The sequence below is a fragment of the Solanum dulcamara genome, chromosome 3, assembly GCF_947179165.1.
Source record: "Solanum dulcamara chromosome 3, daSolDulc1.2, whole genome shotgun sequence".
In the NCBI taxonomy this organism is placed as follows: Eukaryota; Viridiplantae; Streptophyta; class Magnoliopsida; order Solanales; family Solanaceae; genus Solanum; species Solanum dulcamara.
The window spans coordinates 82,496,951-82,514,892 of record NC_077239.1 but is presented as its reverse complement, the minus strand read 5'-3'; the positions used below and the strand labels follow the sequence as shown (position 1 = coordinate 82,514,892).

At 37.1% G+C, this 17,942-nt stretch overlaps 1 protein-coding gene across 2 annotated transcripts; it reads right to left on the bottom strand.

Moving 5' to 3' along the window:
* Nucleotides 1–1,850: 1,850 nt before the first annotated feature.
* Nucleotides 1,851–17,830, bottom strand: LOC129883412 (ultraviolet-B receptor UVR8-like). Of its 2 annotated transcripts, XM_055958091.1 has the most exons (5): nucleotides 17,728–17,830; nucleotides 6,863–6,929; nucleotides 6,215–6,251; nucleotides 2,943–3,022; nucleotides 1,851–2,390 (listed from the first exon to the last, which is right to left on the bottom strand). In XM_055958091.1, exons 1-5 carry the CDS (start codon nucleotides 17,757–17,759, stop codon nucleotides 2,271–2,273), a joined length of 336 nt encoding a protein of 111 aa, XP_055814066.1. In that variant the 5' UTR covers nucleotides 17,760–17,830; the 3' UTR covers nucleotides 1,851–2,270. The 2 variants fall into 2 exon arrangements, with proteins under 2 accessions (XP_055814066.1, XP_055814067.1); XM_055958092.1 differs by lacking the exon at nucleotides 6,863–6,929 and having other exon boundaries at nucleotides 17,728–17,816.
* Nucleotides 17,831–17,942: the final 112 nt, after the last annotated feature.

Sequence of the window (17,942 nt, the reverse complement as noted above, 5' to 3'; positions counted from 1 at the left end):
GTTAGCATTTAGGAGTTGTGAAACAAGAATTTAAAAAAATTCTTAGTTTTTCGTGTGTATTAGCTTATGAATATTTTGTAAATATAGTCGACCAAAACTTTTAGAGGTCGTTTGGTATGATTGATAAAAGAAGTTAATCCCAAGATAATTTTTAAGTGTCATTTAATCCCTCGTTTGGTTGCAAAGGATGGAATAACTTATTCAGGATTAACAATTAGTACTAGGATAAATTGTCTCTTCTTGAGGATTGAATAGTAATTCCGGCATAACTTATCCTGGAATAAAGTACGTTAAATAACAAAAATGCCCCCTTAAACTCTCTTTTTATACACCACTTTTTACATTCATGTATATTAACATAATTTTTAACAACATTTCTAATAACATTCATAACCTTAATTAATCGTTGTTTTTATGATAATATATTTTTCTATTAAAATATTACATTTTATAAATAGAATTTCTATTTATGAATATATTATAAGTTGAATTATTTGTCTAATTCTTATGTTTATTTATATTTTGATTTCTCTTAAAATGTTCACTTCACTACTAAATACATATTTTAAGTAAATAGATTATTACTCACTTAAAAATTATATTTTATAGATCAACTAAAACGTAAATAACTTTAAAATGTAGATAAATTTTTTAATAATAAAATTTATTTTACGTTTATAAACTTAAAATTGAAGTTTTATTTTTATGTTAAATAAGATGAAAGTTTAATTTTTAAGCGAAATAAAATGAAAGTTTAATTTTTAAGCTAAATAAGATGAAAGTTTTATTTTTAAGCTAAATAAGATGGAAATTTTATTTAATGTTAAATAAGATGGAAGTTTATTTTTAAACTAAATAAGATGAAAGTTTAATTTTAAAAACAAACGCGGCAGAGTCATAAAAATGCATGCACAAAAATATTTTAGTTAAATAAGATGGAAATTTTATTTTTTAAAAATGACTAACTAAAGTTGGCTAAGTAAATGTAAAAAAATAAATTAAACAAGGTAGAAGGTATTTTTATAAACAAACAACTTATTCTTAGATTTACTTAATGAATTTAATTTTGAATATAACAAAACAAACAAGCAATAAAAACTACTCTCAATATAACTAATTTCAACATAATTTATCTCAACATAACTAATCTCATCATAACTTATATCCAAACCAAACGACCCCTTACACTGTAAATTTTGTACGGTCATTCATAACTACCTAGTGAATGATTTTTATAACTTCTATAGGATCCAGGACATATTTTTTAGTGTTCAGGGGTCACAAAACAAGTCTTTAGAATTTTTCTCAATTTTTAGAGTATTATTCTCTAAATATTTTTTAAATATGATCGTTCGAAACTTTTTGACGTCAAAATTCATAGAACCACCTTTAATTACTTAGTGAATGATACTCATAACTTCTATAAGATCCACACCACTTTTTTTAATGTTTAAAAATCACAAAACAGGAATTCAGAATCATCTCAATTTATCAAGTGCATTAGTCAATGAATTTTACGAAATATGTGACCAACTCTACTTGTGGACAAATTTTATGAGTCCTTTTGTAACGGAGCATTAAATGATACTCATTTTTTCTCAAAAGGCTACGTGACTTTTTAGAACTTTACGCATTAAAATACATAAATTTAGAATTATCTCAATTTTTCTTCTTTTTTTTTCATTTCATTTATGGGTCTTGCATTTTTTAAAATAGCTGGGTGAGATCTTTGAAATGGGTAAAAACAAAATCCATGTCACCATTGTCATATCAGTTTGCTGTTTAATAAAGGGCATTTTTAGACTTTAAAAAAACTGGGGCATTTTGATTTAATAGATGGAAGAATGATATTTTTGAATTATTTTATAATACACTAATGACATTTTTAACCTTTTTCCGTATTTTATTTGATACAAGCTTGTAAGAGGTAAGAGGAGACTATACATCAGCCCAACCAAACTAGGTATAAATAGGTCTAGAATAAAGGTTACATTTAAATAGGTAAGAGACTATACATCAGCCCAACCAATGACTATCCATGATTCCATAATTGAATCAATTACATACCGGTTCTTAGAGGAATGTTATGGTAAAACTTCGTTTGAAACTATATGGTAGAAAGCAACGGCGGAGTGTAAAGCTGTAATAACAGACTGCTTATATATGTGAACCTGAAGTTGAACTTACGTGAGATTTAGAGGATTTGCAAACGTTCCGTAAGAATCAGATTATATTGCCTTCTCGGCAAGAAATAACGACTGATTTTCCATCTAGCTGTATTCAAATATAGCACCTGTATGATTAAACCCACATGATACTTGCAATGCTTTTACGTGTCTATGAAAGTTGATTTTTGTAGGCTCAATGTAATCAACATCATTTCCTTGACCCTGCACAAACCCACCTTGTATTAGGCAATTACCCAGTGTAAAGCAACAGAAAAGATCACTTAAAAGTTCTATACTAGATATTGCTACAGTTAAATAGGAAAAACAAAATAGTAAAATGAGGGGGGGGAGGGAAATTCACACAAGGGAAAATGGACAAAGACATAAACTGAGTAAAAGTATACACTCTCATGAAAATGCCCCAACTTATCAAACAAGACTCTGCAGGTCCATAAGATGAAAGAGAGTGATTAAAAACACAGCCACAAAACAAGAAAAGAAAGCTAGATACAAATGAAAAAAGAAGAAAAAATTCAGCAAGGTTTTTGAACCATTTATAAAGATGTGACATTGAGCAACCGACTTAGAACTAAAGTGACTTTTTAGTTTTTACCGTGTTGCACTCACAGTTCTTCTTCATGTCTTGACTAGTTTAAACTTACTATTAACAGGAGAAGTCTATTGAACCTTTAAGTTCTAATATTTATTTAAAAAAACATCATTTTAAAATCCATAAAAACATAACAGTTGCATTTGAAGTCTAAGGGAACAAACCAGCTGTCCGCCAGAAGAATGTCCGTCTACAGAAAATGTCCCATGGGAGCCTCCCCATCCCCAAGTGTAAACATTTCCTCCTGATGGACAAATGTTGAGGTTTTTGCTAAGCGTAAGTAAACCAAATAACTCAATCATCTTATGTGAAAATGTCAAGAGTTAAGGGTCAAAAACACATCTAAACTATCACACTTTTTTGAATTCCATACCTGAACTATTGTGAGTGTGAGCTTCCTACCTGAACTATCACTCAATGGTTAGCGAAACACACCTTGACTAATTTCTGATGGTGTGTGTACTACTCTCTTTTGTTTAAAATTTTTGCCACGTGGAAAAACAATTTCTTCGTGGAAAAGCTAAATAAATTAATATTAGTTTAAAAGTTAAGGTTAAAGGTTAAAATTATCACCGTATAAATTAATTTATTCTCCACTGCAACATCCGACATCTTCTTCTCCACCTTCTTAGCCATGGTCTCGTCTCAGCCGTGGCGTCGATATCTCCGACCAAGGGCAAGAGTTTATGGTTTTAAAGGAATCAATTGAAAAATATATAAAATAAAAAAATAATAATGTGTCAGCTAATAGAGTCGTTATATATGCCAGGTGGACAATTATATGACCACGCGTGCCTAAAGGCGTTTGTAGACAATCATTAGGTCTAGTCAACGTCTAAGTGTTTCGCTAACCATTGGGTGATAGTTCAGGTAGGAAACTCACGTTCCCAATAGTTCAACTATAAAACTCAAAACATTGTGATAGTTTAAGCGTGTCTTTAACCCTTAACTCAAAATGTTATCATTCAAATGCCAAAACAAATAGAACCAAGCAGTTGTTGACAACGAATGAATTACAAAATACTGAAAACTAGAGAGATAAAACAGTAAAATGGCACTTCTACAACTACCCAGAAGCGTAAAAAAAATTCCAGCCCACAATCAGGATAGAGGAACATAGAAACAACAGAAAACCGACGAAATCAGCGATTCCATATCAATGGGACATTGGGATTCTTACATGCAACTGTAGCATGGAAAATCTTTAGGTTTGCAACATGTGCGTAGGACGAAATCTCCTTCTCTTAGAAGTTCAATTTCTTTTTGGATTAGAATGATGGAGAAATGATTAAACAGTCCTTTTTGCTTTCAGGAACAAGTGCTTGTCGTTGTCATATCTTCTGAGGCCATCTCTTTGGTTAATAATACTGCCAACATAAAAGAAGATAACATGAGCATTTCCAGCCCACTTTATCATTTGGAGATGATGGACCTAGGATTTTAACTAGGTTTTTATGGTAACAATCTCGAGAACAACAATGGTTCACAGAAGTGTTCTAGATACCTATAAAAAGCCAGCTTCCAAATTTGTTGTATTGTTTCATTAGCACGGCATGAAGATTAAGGAATCAAAGAGGTCAGCTCTCAAAGTTCAACCTTTCACAGGTCAACCAGATATTAAGTTCAAATTAAAATTTTGTTTGATGAAGATAGTACAATCATGGTCTCAACACTCTATTCCAAGCTAGTTGGGTTCGACTCTTCGACATTCGTTCCCCTTCATTTGAGTCTCTTCCATTCCAATGTTCAATAATTTGTTTTCCATAAGAAGTTAAGAGTTTCCTAACAGACGAGGTTCTATCTTCCATGTGTGCTACTTGTACCGTTTGTAAGTCTTGCATAACCATGATTCATGTAAAAGCTCAGAAATTGCGTCAGTGAGTTTCAGTAGAGTTTGATTAAAAACAAAGAAGGCAGAGAATTTCAGATGTTATATTGTTCATCATTTTACATCTTATTAATAGTTTCTACCAATAAACATCCATTGCTCTCCCTTCTATCATCTTCAAGAACAAGTATTACCAAAGAATATGCTTGAGATAGACAAGTTGATGGTGTTAATTAATCAACATGGTTTTAGGAGACCTTATTTTTCCTTTTCATAGTGTAATTATAGGAATAATATATTTTTTTTATTGTAATTGAAAGTGTAGTTGGAGAAAATAATCAGGAGAGACTGTTGGGCGTTTGAATAGACATGATTAGATAAGCTAACAAGGAAAAATACAGCAGAATAAGCAATTATGGTGTCTGCCGAAGCTGAATCCTCCTCTACTGTTGAGTTATCTACTTTTCCTAATGAGTTAAGATTTTTATATTACTCATAGAAAAGGAGTCAGATCTTGTACCAAACATCTTTTATCTAAATTTTTCTCCTATCGATCTTGTACCAAACATCTTTAATCTAAATTTGTCTCCCTATCATTCCTTGTCTCCTTCCTATAGAGTCTTTGCCTTGTCTATTCACCAGAATTAGAGGAAAGCTTTTGCAGATCCTAAACGGAAGCAAGCTATGACTGAAGAAATGAGACTTGGGAACTTGTCACTTCACCACAAGACAAAAAAGTTAATTGGATGCAAAAGAGTCTTCATTGTGAAATATAAAGTTGATGGGTCGGTTGAAATATTCAAAGCAATATTGGTGTTTAAGGGATTCACACAAACTTATGGAGTTGATTATCATGAGACTTTTTCCCCTGTGGCAAAGATGAACAATATCAAAATTCTTTTCTCATGTGCAGCTAATTTTGATTGGGACTTACAACAGTTGGATGTGAAGAATGCATTTTTTTGTGGAGACTTAGAAGAAGAGGTGTATTATATGGAGTGAATTTGATAAGCCATTTTTAGCTTCTAGGGTCTATTTCTTAATTCAAGATCCCTCTTACTAACTGGAATCAAAGAATTAGTAGACCTGTTCCTTGAACAAAGTTAGGGAAAGATGTGCAATTGGAGAACCTTGTACTGAAGCAATCCCTAGAGCTTAGTTTGACAGATTTTCTGAAGCCATGATCTCTTTCGGTTACCAACAAAGCATTGCCGATCACACCCTCTTCATAAGACATCAAAGGAGGCAAATTCACTTTTCTCATCGTTTACGTTGACGACATAGTAATGACAGGAGATGATAAAGAAAAGATGATCCGATTAAGAAGTTGTTAGAGCAAGAATTTGAGATCAAAGATCTAGGGAAGTTGCAGTATTTCTTGGGGATTGAGGTTGCTAGACTAAAAAGAGGAATCTTTATATCTATTTGTAACACAATTCAGAAAATTCATATTATAAGCAGCAGAAAAGAATTGTTGGTTGAGTAGAAGAGCAGGGAGAATGCAACATTAAAATCAATAGGTTTCAAGACGGGGAACAAGCACAAACACGTTTATTAGCAACTATATAAAACAACACATGCAATTTAAATTTACTATGATTGTTGTACCAGAAATTGCTGCTGTATGCTTCCAACCACAGGATACCTGTCAAGACAACAAAGTAGGATTTATGACTTTCATAATCTTTTCAAACCAATCAAACCCCTCCAATAGAGTATTAGTTTGTTTTTTTATGACAAGGGAAACCCGCAGCCGCTACCCTTTGGGTGCGGATAGGGTAACACCCCCACTCCTATGCAATAGCTCGCAAACCACAAAGGAGAGGTAACCCGCACTAGGCAAGTCCAGTGCGACGAACTCGACCCAGAAGGCAAACCCCTTGCTTTCAAGAGTATCAGGTAGTGTACACCTTTGTTTGCACGCAATACTATTAGTATTAGTAGTTGTATCCTGTTGAAACATGCATAACACCAATATATCCTGAAAGTCTTTCTGGCCCAAGATACATGACACCCATTCACAACAGAATTCTGTCCAGGCATTTCTTCACATCAAAACTCATATGCATAACCTTGGTGTAAGCTAGTTAATAACACATACTAGTATGCATTTTCTCAATAAATGGTCTTCTCAATTGCACATGTATCCTTTTCTTTACCTACTTTATGCACCTCTATTACACTTGATTGGAATAGGAAGCCAAAGCAATGTGTTGACTAAAAAATTAGAAAGAGATTCTACATGGAGAAACAAACCTCAGAAACTGAATGCCTCAAAAATGGTCCTTCAACTTTTTCAGGTAAATGAGCGACATCTGTAGATCTGACATAAGCAAACACAAAAAGTACATCATAAAATTTTATAAAAAATGAAAACGAGAATCTATAAGGATGACTTGATCATCCAACAAATTCAACTATGAAGCAATGCAAAAAAGAGTACCCAATACCAAGACACCCATTTTCATTGGTGCCCCACACGTACAGTTCTCCACCACCTATGAACAAAAACTGAGTAAATACAAAAGCTAAAGCTTACAAAGAAATTAGCCTTTAGTTCCAAACAATGCACTTGATCTCATGAAACAACATATATCCAAATCACCTCATTTGAGGACACACATTAAGAAAATTGGTAAATAAACTTCATCTTGGGCCTAACTCAACCACAAAAGTTAAGCTCATGAAGTGAGGATTACCGAATACCACGTAAGGAAACAACCTATTCCCTCCATCAATGTGAGACTGCATGCCCATGCACATGACTGGACATTTGGTGCTTGAACCATAACATGAAGGCCCAACATTAGGTAACCAAGAATAAGGATGGATCTTGCTTTGATACTATTGTAAGAAAATGAATCTTGGGCCTAAATCCCAAACACTAGCTCATGAGATGAGAATTCACAGCACCATCTAAGGGAACAAACGACTCCTTCCCTCAACCACCATAGGATACTTAAACAAAACAAAGGTGAACAACTTCTCCTTTAAAACATGAAAGGTCTTATAATTCAGTATAAGAACAAGAAAGCTCAAAATTAAAAAAGAAAAAACAAAGCTACATTTGGGTCCCTTTCAAATCGTCATAATTTGACTCCAGCTTTGTGTCCTTTCTTCTCTAGCAAGAAGGTAGAGCATTCAACTCTCTCCTGATAATTTACTCAAAATACCATCCTTGCAAGGTAAAGGATAGAGTATACAACAAGGCAAAACGAATTAACTGCAACGCTCTTCTTGGCTATTTCCCATAGAAGCAAAGGAAGATACAAGCCATTCTAGTTTTCTAAGTCTTGGTGGGTAGAGTTGGCCGATAATTGTACCCGGTGGATTAATAAAGGTGCACACAAGTCTGCTCGTACATCATCGTAAAAAGAAATATACAAGGATTAGCTCCATGCAATTGTACATTGGAAAAACGAAAGCCTTGAACCATCTAAACCAAGTAAATTAAGGTTGAATCCCTGAAAAAAGCAGAACATACTTTTGAAATATCCAACTTTAGGTTTTACCATTTAACGTACCATCTAATTGCTCCCTACTTCTATTCAGATGAGAACCTATTCAATTGCTTCTATTGCTCGGTTAAACTAAATGAAGTCATTGCACAAAACATCTGCACTTAAGTTAACTATCCTTGTGCCTTGCAGGGACTTAAAGTCAGGCAGTACAATCTACTAGAGAAAGGCATCTAAGATGAAAGGAAATGTTGTTGAGCCTCCCGTGCATTCTCATATAAACACGTGCAATAGCTCATGAGTCTGGAGATGATATCATTTCCTTTCGTCTTAGATGCCTCTCTAGTAGATTGTACTGCCTGACTTTAAGACCTGTAATAGCTCATGAGTCTGGAATGGATAGTGCAGGTCTTGAAAGAGGCATCTGAGATGAAAGGAAATGATATCATTCTCATCTAACAACTTTTTTGGGCCAGAGATACAAAGGATATTCTGAAACCCATTTGGGTTTAATTGAGAATGCACGGGAGGACCAAATTAAAGACATAAATGGGCTTTTAGCCATTAAGTCTTTAGCGTCTCAGCTCCTGGAAGCAGTCAAGATGTTAGCTAAAATGCAGGGATTCTCAAAGGAATCCGAGGTCTTAGCAGCTGGACAGGAGCTTGACGGAGAAGCTCGAGTTATTCAGCTATGGTGAATGGAAAGATTGAAGATGAAATAGAATTCAATAGGGAATGTAGTTGTATATTCAATTCATATCAAATCTGTAATGATACAATGCTCTTTAATAGAGTTGAGAAAGAATCTAAATTGATAACTGCTTCTAACTAATTCTGTTACATCGGGTACTGTGCTCTGTTCTAACTAACTAACTCCCTGTAACTAACTTCTGGAAGCTAACTAATAACTGAACATTTCGTGTATCAGTACTTCCCCCAACAGAAGATCCTTGTCCTCAAGGATTAAACAAAGGAAATCTAGTCTTCAATACATTAGCAAATTCCCAGGTAGCAACATCAGCAGGAAAACCAGACCACTTGTCTAGCAGTTGAGCAACAGCCTTGTTGCCATGTTTGACCATCCTCGGCTGCAACACTAACTCAGGTTCAGGGCAATGAGGACTAGCTAAATCAATAGTAGGAGGATAAGAGATCTGTGAGGGCACTTCATAACATTTCTTTAAGAGGGACACATGCACAGTAGGATGTATTTTGACAGAACTAGGTAGTAGGAGAGTGTAAGCAACTGGACCAACCCTCCTTAAAATCTGAAATGGGCCATAGTACTTTGCAGCCAACTTATGGGAAGTATGATTAGAGATAGTGGCCTGCTTATATGGTTGAATTTTGAAATAAACCCAATCCCCTACATCAAAATTTCTGTCACTCCTATGAGAGTCAGCCTGTTGTTTCATCCTCAGTTGAGCTCTACCAAGATGGTATTTAAGAAGTTGCAACTTCAATTCTCTACTAATCAGTGTACAATCAACCTGAGCTGAAGATGATTCTCCTGGAAGGTAGGGCAAGTGGAGAGGAGGAGGCCTGCCATATAAGGCCTCATAAGGGGCGATGTGAATGGCTGAATGGTAGGAAGTATTGTACCAATACTCAGCCATAGACAAACAAGAAATCCAAGCTGAGGCATCCTCATGACAGTAGCATCTCAAATATGTCTCCAAACACCTGTTCAACACCTCAGTCTGACCATCTGATTGAGGGTGATAGGAAGTAGAAGTATTAAGTTGTACACCTTGAATTGTGAAAAGTTCTTGCCAGAAGGAACTCAAGAAAACAGCATCCCTATCACTAGTAATGGTATCAGGTAACCCATGGAGTTTAACAACAGTATCAAAGAACTCCTTAGCAACTGAATGAGCAGTATAAGGATCTTTAAGAGGAATGAAATGCCCATACTTGCTGAGCCTGTCAACCACCACTAAGATCACTTCATACCCTTTGGATTTAGGCAAGCCATCTATAAAATCCATGCTAATATGGGACCAAACCACATCTGGAATAGGAAGAGGTTGTAATAAGCCAGGATATGCAGCAAGATCAGATTTAACCTTTTGACAAACATCACACCTCTGAATAAACTGCTTTACTTCAGTCCTCATATGTTTCCAATAGAACAAAGTGAGAAGCCTCTTCAATGTGGCTTCAACACCTGAATGACCTCCTTGAGAACCTGCATGCCAAAGCTTCATAATCTCAGTCCTAAGATTTTGATCCTTGCCAATAACTAGCTTGCCCTTTTTCCTCAGTTGACCTTGGGACCAAGTAAACTGTTTATGAGTAGTCGGATCTGCCTGCAAGTCTGAAATGAGTTGTTGAAGTTCAGTATCTGAAGACCAACCATCCACAATAGCTTGGTATAATTCAGTACCAGTGGGGGACACCACCAAAGTCAATAGTTCAGCACCAGAAACTCTAGAGAGAGCATCAGCCACCTTATTGTCAACTCCCCTTTTGTACTCTTATGGCATAATCAAAAGGCATCAACTTGGTTAGCCATAACAGCTGAGAGTTAGTATGCAACTTTTGCTCCATAAGAAACTTCAGAGCCTTCTGATCAGTTCTGATGATGAACTTCTGCCCTAGCAAGTATTGAGACCACTTATTCACAGCCTGGACAATAGCTAAGAGTTCTCTATCATATACAGATAGGGAAGCATGTCTAGGAGATAAAGCTTTACTGATGAAAGCTATAGGATGTCCTTCCTGCATAAAAACAGCTCCTATTCCATACCCATTGGCATCAGTCTCCACTACAAAAGTCTTGTTGACATCAGGTAATGTCAAGACAGGGGCCTGTGTCAAGGCAATTTTTAACTCCTCAAAAGCTGATTGAGCTGTACTTGACCATTTGAAACTATTTTTCTTAGTTACGTCAGTCAAAGGCTTGCATATCATGCCAAAACCCTGGATGAATCTTCTGTAATATCCAGCTAATCCCAAGAATCCTCTTAGTTGCTTAAGAGTGGTTGGTGTAGGCCATTTCCTTGCAGCTTCTACCTTCTGTGGGTTAGTAGATACCCCTTCTGCTGTAATAAAGTGCCCAAGGTACTCAATTCTATGAACCCCAAAGAAACACTTGCTCCTCTTGGCCAAGAGTTGATGCTTAACCATCACTACAAAAACAGACCTCAAGTGTATAACATGATCTTCCATAGTTCCACTGTAAATCAGACTATCATCAAAGAAAACAAGTACATGTTTCCTGAGATATTTATGAAATACAAAATTCATCAGACCCTGGAAGGTAGCTGGGGCATTTGAAAGGCCAAAAGGCATCACCAAGTATTCAAAATGCCCTGAATGAGTTCTGAAAGCAGTCTTGGGCACATCCTCTGATGCCATTCTCAATTGGTGATATCCAGACCTCAGGTCTATCTTGGAAAATTCCTCCCAATTTATCTAATAGATCCTCAACAATAGGAATGGGAAACTTGTTTTTCACACTAAACTTATTCAAATCTCTGTAGTCTACGCACAGTCTCCATGAACCATCCTTTTTCCCTACCAATACAACTGGAGATGCAAAAGGACTGCAACTAGGCTGAATGATCCCTTGATCTAGCATTTGTTGAACTAACCCTTCAATGACATCCTTTTTAACTGAAGGATATCTATAAGGTCTCTTGTTCATAGGTTCAGTCCTAGCTTGCAACACAATTCTGTGATCAAATACACCTCTTGAAGGTGGTAAACTAACAGGTTCTTCAAATAGTTTGTTAAACTCAGACAACAATGCCAAAAGACTAGGATTACTTTCACTATCCTTCTCCTTAATTGGGTCGTGTGCTGCCTTAACTTCCTCACTTTCTACTGGCATTACTTGAATCATGCAGAGTTGAGATTGATTACCTGAATGTCTTGCTAACTTTCCAGGACCAGCAGTTAGTACCTGGTTGCCAGCTCCCCTGAGTAAATGCTTCCTTCCCTTGTACCAAAATTCCATGGTGAGCTTCCTGAAATTCATCTTGATATCCCCCAGAGTTAGTAACCATTGAACCCCCAGCACTACTCCAAAACTCCCAAGTGGTAACAGTAAGAAATCAGCTGAAAATTCAGCTCCCTGCAGTAACCAAGTAATAGTAGTCATTTTGTCCACTTTCATGTTGCCATTTGCTGCAGCAACCAATTGAGGTGGAGTAGACTTGATCTCACATCCTAGTTGACTAACCAACCCAGGATCAATGAAGTTGTGAGAGCTCCCAGTGTCTATCAATATGTTTAACCCCTTCTTGGAGTGATAACCAGTCACTTTCAAGGTTCGGTAACCTAATGATCCATTTAGTGCATGCATAGAGATCTCCATATGTTCTACAGGTTGGACCAATTTCAATTGATTACTGTCCTCTTCATGAAACTGTATGTCTGGTTCCTCCCTTACAACTTCCATCTCTACTATATCTTCTGTCTCTTCTAGATACAACTGTTTGGAAGTCTTGCATTTGTGCCCAGGAATGTACTTCTCATGCAAAAGTAGCACAATCCTTTTGATCTTTTGTCATTCATCTCCTCTATACTCAGTGTCTTCCTGTTCACTCCTCTAGAACCAATTGAACTACTAGCTCCAGGTGTAGGTAAAAGAGGCTTGCTACTGTAATTTCTTTGATCTGTGAACCTTCTTGAATTCACCTGAGAATGTGTCTGCACAGGCTGTCTAACTGCAGCTAGGTAAGCTTATTGTAATATTGCACTTCTGTAAACTTGAGCCAAAGTGGTGGGATTGGTCACCTTCAAAGCAATATTCAGCTCATGCCTCAGCCCTCCAATGAAACAACTGATGGCATTTTCTTGTGACAAATTCACTCTTGTCAAGTTCCTTTCAAACACAGTTTGGTATTCCTTCACACTCCCAGTCTGTTTAACCTTCTTGATCTCTTCCATGGGTCATCAAAGTCATTCCCAAACCTTTCCACCATAGCCATAACATATTCACTCCAAGTAGCAGGTTGTAGGAATTGTCTGTACCTCATAAAAGCCAAGTGCCATTGAATAGCTTCACCCTCTAACTGTAGAGCAGCTACTCCCACCTTCTCCTCTGCTGGAACTCCTTCCATAGAAAACAATTGATCAATTGTACAACCATGACCTGAGATCTTCCCCATTAAACCTCAAGAACTCCATTCTTGACCATCGATTGAAATTTGAATGGTGAGAGTGGAAGCTGTTTTCCCTTTCTTTGTGTAACCTTTCCTCTGATTGCTCCCTTTGCACAGGATCACCCTCCCTTTCCAGTGGTGATTTTTCCCTCCTAATTTCCCCAGCTGTAACTTGATGCCTCAAGTCCACCACAGCTTGATCTAATCTTTCCAGAGAAGAAACCTTCCCAGCCAAAGTACCTACTTCTGTGAGCAGTTGCTGCATCATATCACGCAATTCATTTGAATCTGGTGCTTCATTACTTGGATCTCCCATAGTGTAGCTTAGCAATTTGATTCCCCTGTAGTTATTACAGTTTTGGATATCACCTTGTTCTTGTACGATGGAACCATAGTACTCCACCTCCATTCATCGGGTATCTTAGCAGTCTTCAAAATAACATTAAACAACTTAGTCAACCACTCCAAACCTGCCTTGTCAGTGCTCTTCCAAAAGTCCACCGGAATCTCATCGGGCCCGGTCGCTCTCCCCTCGTCATCCTGCTAATAGCACGTCTAACCTCCTCAACCCTAAAACACCTGCAGCACCCAAAGTCCCGAAGACTATGAGAGAATGCCAAATCACCCCAGTACAATGTCTCTGTCTCCTTTTTCATTTAAAAGTCTGTGTAAGTAAGTTTGCCACCTTTGCTTGATAGAGGTCTCATCCACTAACACTTCACCTTCCTCGTCCTTGATGCACTTTACTAGATCCAGGACGCGGGCTTTTCTCTCTCTCGCTTTGGCGAGCCTATACAATCTCTTATCCCCACCTTTTTCCCCTAGCTCGACATATAAGCGTTCAAAAGTTGTCGTCTTAGCACTGGTAACCGCCAACTTCGAATCCGTCTTCACCTTCTTATAGATATCTTTAAGCCTACTCTTCTCCTCCTCATCCACGCACTCCAACCACTCCGAATAGGCAATCTTCTTGGCTTTCACTTTACCTTGTACTTCTCCATTCCACCATCAATCTCCTTGACGACTACCAAAGATTCCTCTCGATACCCTTAGAACCTCGGTAGCTGCTTTTCTAATGCAACCAGTTGTCATGTCCCACATATTGTTCACATCCCCGCTACTACTCCGGGCCCCTAAACCATTCAACTTCTCCCCCATCTCTCGAGAAAGGGCGGGAGTTAGGTCCCCCACCTAATCTTTGGTCGGTCATAAAGGATCTTCTTTCTCCTATCCTTCTTAATCTCCAAGTCCATCACCAAAAGGTTATGTTGGGTAGTAATATTTTCACTCGGAATAACCTTTCAATCCTTACAAAGGCCTTTATCACCCTTCCGGAGAAGAAAGTAGTCAATCTGAGTCCTAGCTACCGTGCTACTAAAGGTGACCAAGTGATTATCCATCTTCATAAAGCACGAGTTAGCAATAACCAACTCAAAAGCTTTAGCAAACTCCAGAAGGGGTACCCCGCTGCCATTCCTTTCCCCAAAACCAAAGCCTCTATGGACATCATCAAAACCATCAGGAGTTGTACCGATATGCCCATTGAAATCTCCACCAATGAAAATCTTTTCGGTACTCGGTATACCTCTCACTACCTCATCTAAACCCTTCCAATAGAGCCTTTTGACTTCTTCATCCAGGCCCACATGGGGTGCATACGCACTAACAACGTTCACAATAAACCTGCCTATAACTAGCTTAATAAACATCATCCTATCACTGATCCTCTTTACCTCCACCACACGCTCCCTAAGATGTGCGTCAACTAGAATACCTACTCCATTCCTATCTCTTGAGCCTCCCGAGTACCATAATTTAAAATCGTCCACATCCCGAGCTTTGGAACCTACCCATCTAGTCTCCTAAACACAGGCTATATTAATCTTTCTCCTCTTAAGACTCTTCACTAGCTCTATGGACTTCCCTGTAAGCGACCCTATGTTCCACGATCCTATTCTCAACTTACGAAAACTCATCTCCCTCTTACCACTATTTCCCCTCGCCTTCAACCCTAATTGAGGACATGACCCTAGTCCACCATCAGTTACCAAAGCCACTAAAATGATATGAACTACAAAGTGATAAACTGAGAACAAAAAAAGGATACTACAAACAAGTATAATTTAACTTGAACATGATATTAAGTGTAGAAGGTATATTGGAAATGATTTAGGGTCTAAGAAGAGCCCTATAACCAAGCCATGTGTAAAACTACGCAACAAACTAAAGTTCCAAATGAGCTTTATACAAATACCAACTTCAAACGAGCACTCCTAAGATATTACTCCCTCTAGTCAAATATAAAAGAATTGCTGGGTGCGGCACACCCTTTAAGAAATATATTTAAGCACATTAATCAAAGGGTAATTTGTCAATGTTACCCTTTCGATTCTTCCCAAACTCTTCTCAAAAGTAGAGATAGTCATTATTTGAGATTAAAAAGTAGTTGAAACCCCCATTTAAAAAAGGGTAATTCTGGAAAAAAAACAATACATTCTTGAACTTTGAAAAGTTAATTCATTTTGGACCATAAAAAAAGTGCCAACAATTCATTTATATTGGACTAGAGGGAGCAGTGGTTGAATTACCTATCAACTTAAGGGTCTTTGAGTCTAGTTTCCAATGCTTTAAATCATTCATAATTCGAAAATTTCTATAACGAGTTATGGCATTTTTACTGAAGGCAGCAGAGCAGCTACGCGAGGCATGCGTATCTATGCACCCAAAGCCAAATCTATGCATGGAGAGAAGTTCCTACGCGTATAAAGCCTCAACTATGCACACAACTCAATTTCTATGTAAAAAAACCTCAATTTCTGCGCAACAATGTGTGTAACTACAAACAATGGCATAGCACATTCCAACAGCTCCCCAAGAAAGGAGGCTTCATACGTAGCATTCCTGCGTAGCTACGTAGGGAGGGAGAGGCAAGCCTACACTTCTCTTTATGATTTGAATTGAACTTATCAAGAACCCAATGGGTTATTGACGACTAGTATCCATTGTGACTAGTAGATTAATTCTTGTCGAGTTGGTTGAGATACAGAAACACTTGTTAGCTGGAAGAACGTCCCAGGGATGTTGAGATGGACCCTTCCAAAGAATTATTTCTCAAAACTTACATGCCTTCTAAAACATGATTGTATGACAAATGTCTTCTAAATTATTAGTGTATAATTTGAGGGCGACCAGGAATGATATGTTATCCATGTTTTTCCTCAAATATTATGATTCAAATTATTTATACTTCATATGACTTTAAACTTTTCAAAGGTTTAAACGAGAATTGACTTTAGTGTTACGTTTTCCAAAGGAAATTGAATATGACTATAGTTTGTCAAATGACAATCGTTGATGATTATGAAATGTTTAAGAATGAATTGTACCTACAAAGCCTAACTTAAAGTTAATGACTTATGGCCAAAGGTGCCAAATGAAAGGAAATGTTAGTATTCTTAGTCAACTGGAAGGTATATGCAAAAGAGGATCAAATACTCAAAGCTACATGTATCGATATAGGACTATGGTCATACCAATTCGTTTGGAAGATTAGATGCTCACCCTTGATTGGTGCCCTTGGTTGGGATTATGTTCTTACTAGAAAATTTCTCGACATTCATACGACAATATGGTGAGATGCTAAATCTGTCCCAGGCTAAAGGTTGGAGCACCATGAGGTACACATGGTGGCTAATATTTATGTCAATGATTAGGGACTCCCGCCAAAGATAATAAGTATAGTTTATTTAAAGATCAAATAATTATAAATTACATTTTATCCTTTCACGTTTTGCTTTATGTTCTTCTCCCATTTTATGTGAGGGAGCTTACAACGCATACAAGCACTCTTCGTTATGTACTCACATCTCTTTTGTCGGGGGTGCTGCATGTCTTCGTGAATGCAGGTTTTAATACTCAGGACGGCACGGATCTTCACTAGGCGCCTCCCTCATCCTATAGCTCTTGGTGAGCCCCACTTCATGTTCAGGGCGTTCTTTTGTTAGATATAAATATTGGTATTCTTTTTTGGATATTGTCGGAGACATTTCTTTTATTCAATAGCCATAGACGCTCATAGACATAGTGGGTATGGATATGTTGTTGACATTCTTATTTGAGGTCTCATATGACATACATAATTTACTATTTTGTATATCTAATTCCGCAAGTCTTTGAAAAGAAGGCGTTTATGAAAGAAAAGTGTTTTATGAATAGAAAAGATTTAATGAAAAGATTTATATTTCCGCTCATGCATGAATTACATTCATTAGTCTAGAAAGGTTGGTTCGCTCAGTCAAAGTTAAGGCACTGGATGCCGGTCCATCCCACCAAGGTTTTGGGGCATGACAAGAAGTGGGAATGTTTGCGTAAAAATTGTGTGTGAGACTAGATAAACCTATCAATTATGCCAACTTAGTTTAAATATGACAAATCCTACACCAACATTTTTTTCACAAATATAGATCATATCTTCAGAGTTTAGGACAAATACTCAGTTTGTTGCTGCTCAGAGATAGAAATCGAGTGGAGAATATTGAACCCGATAAATTACCTGTAATAACACAGGTATGATAGCCTCCACATGCAGCCTTTTCAGAATATGGAAGTCCATCTACCATAGATGGTACCGAATTATTTGATGCTTCACTATAGCCCTAAAATTTTAAATAGAAGTGGAACGTCATTCAATGTAAATAAAAAAAAATTGCATGATGCTAGTATATAGATATTTACCAATTTCTTATTTGCTCTTTCTCCAAAAATATG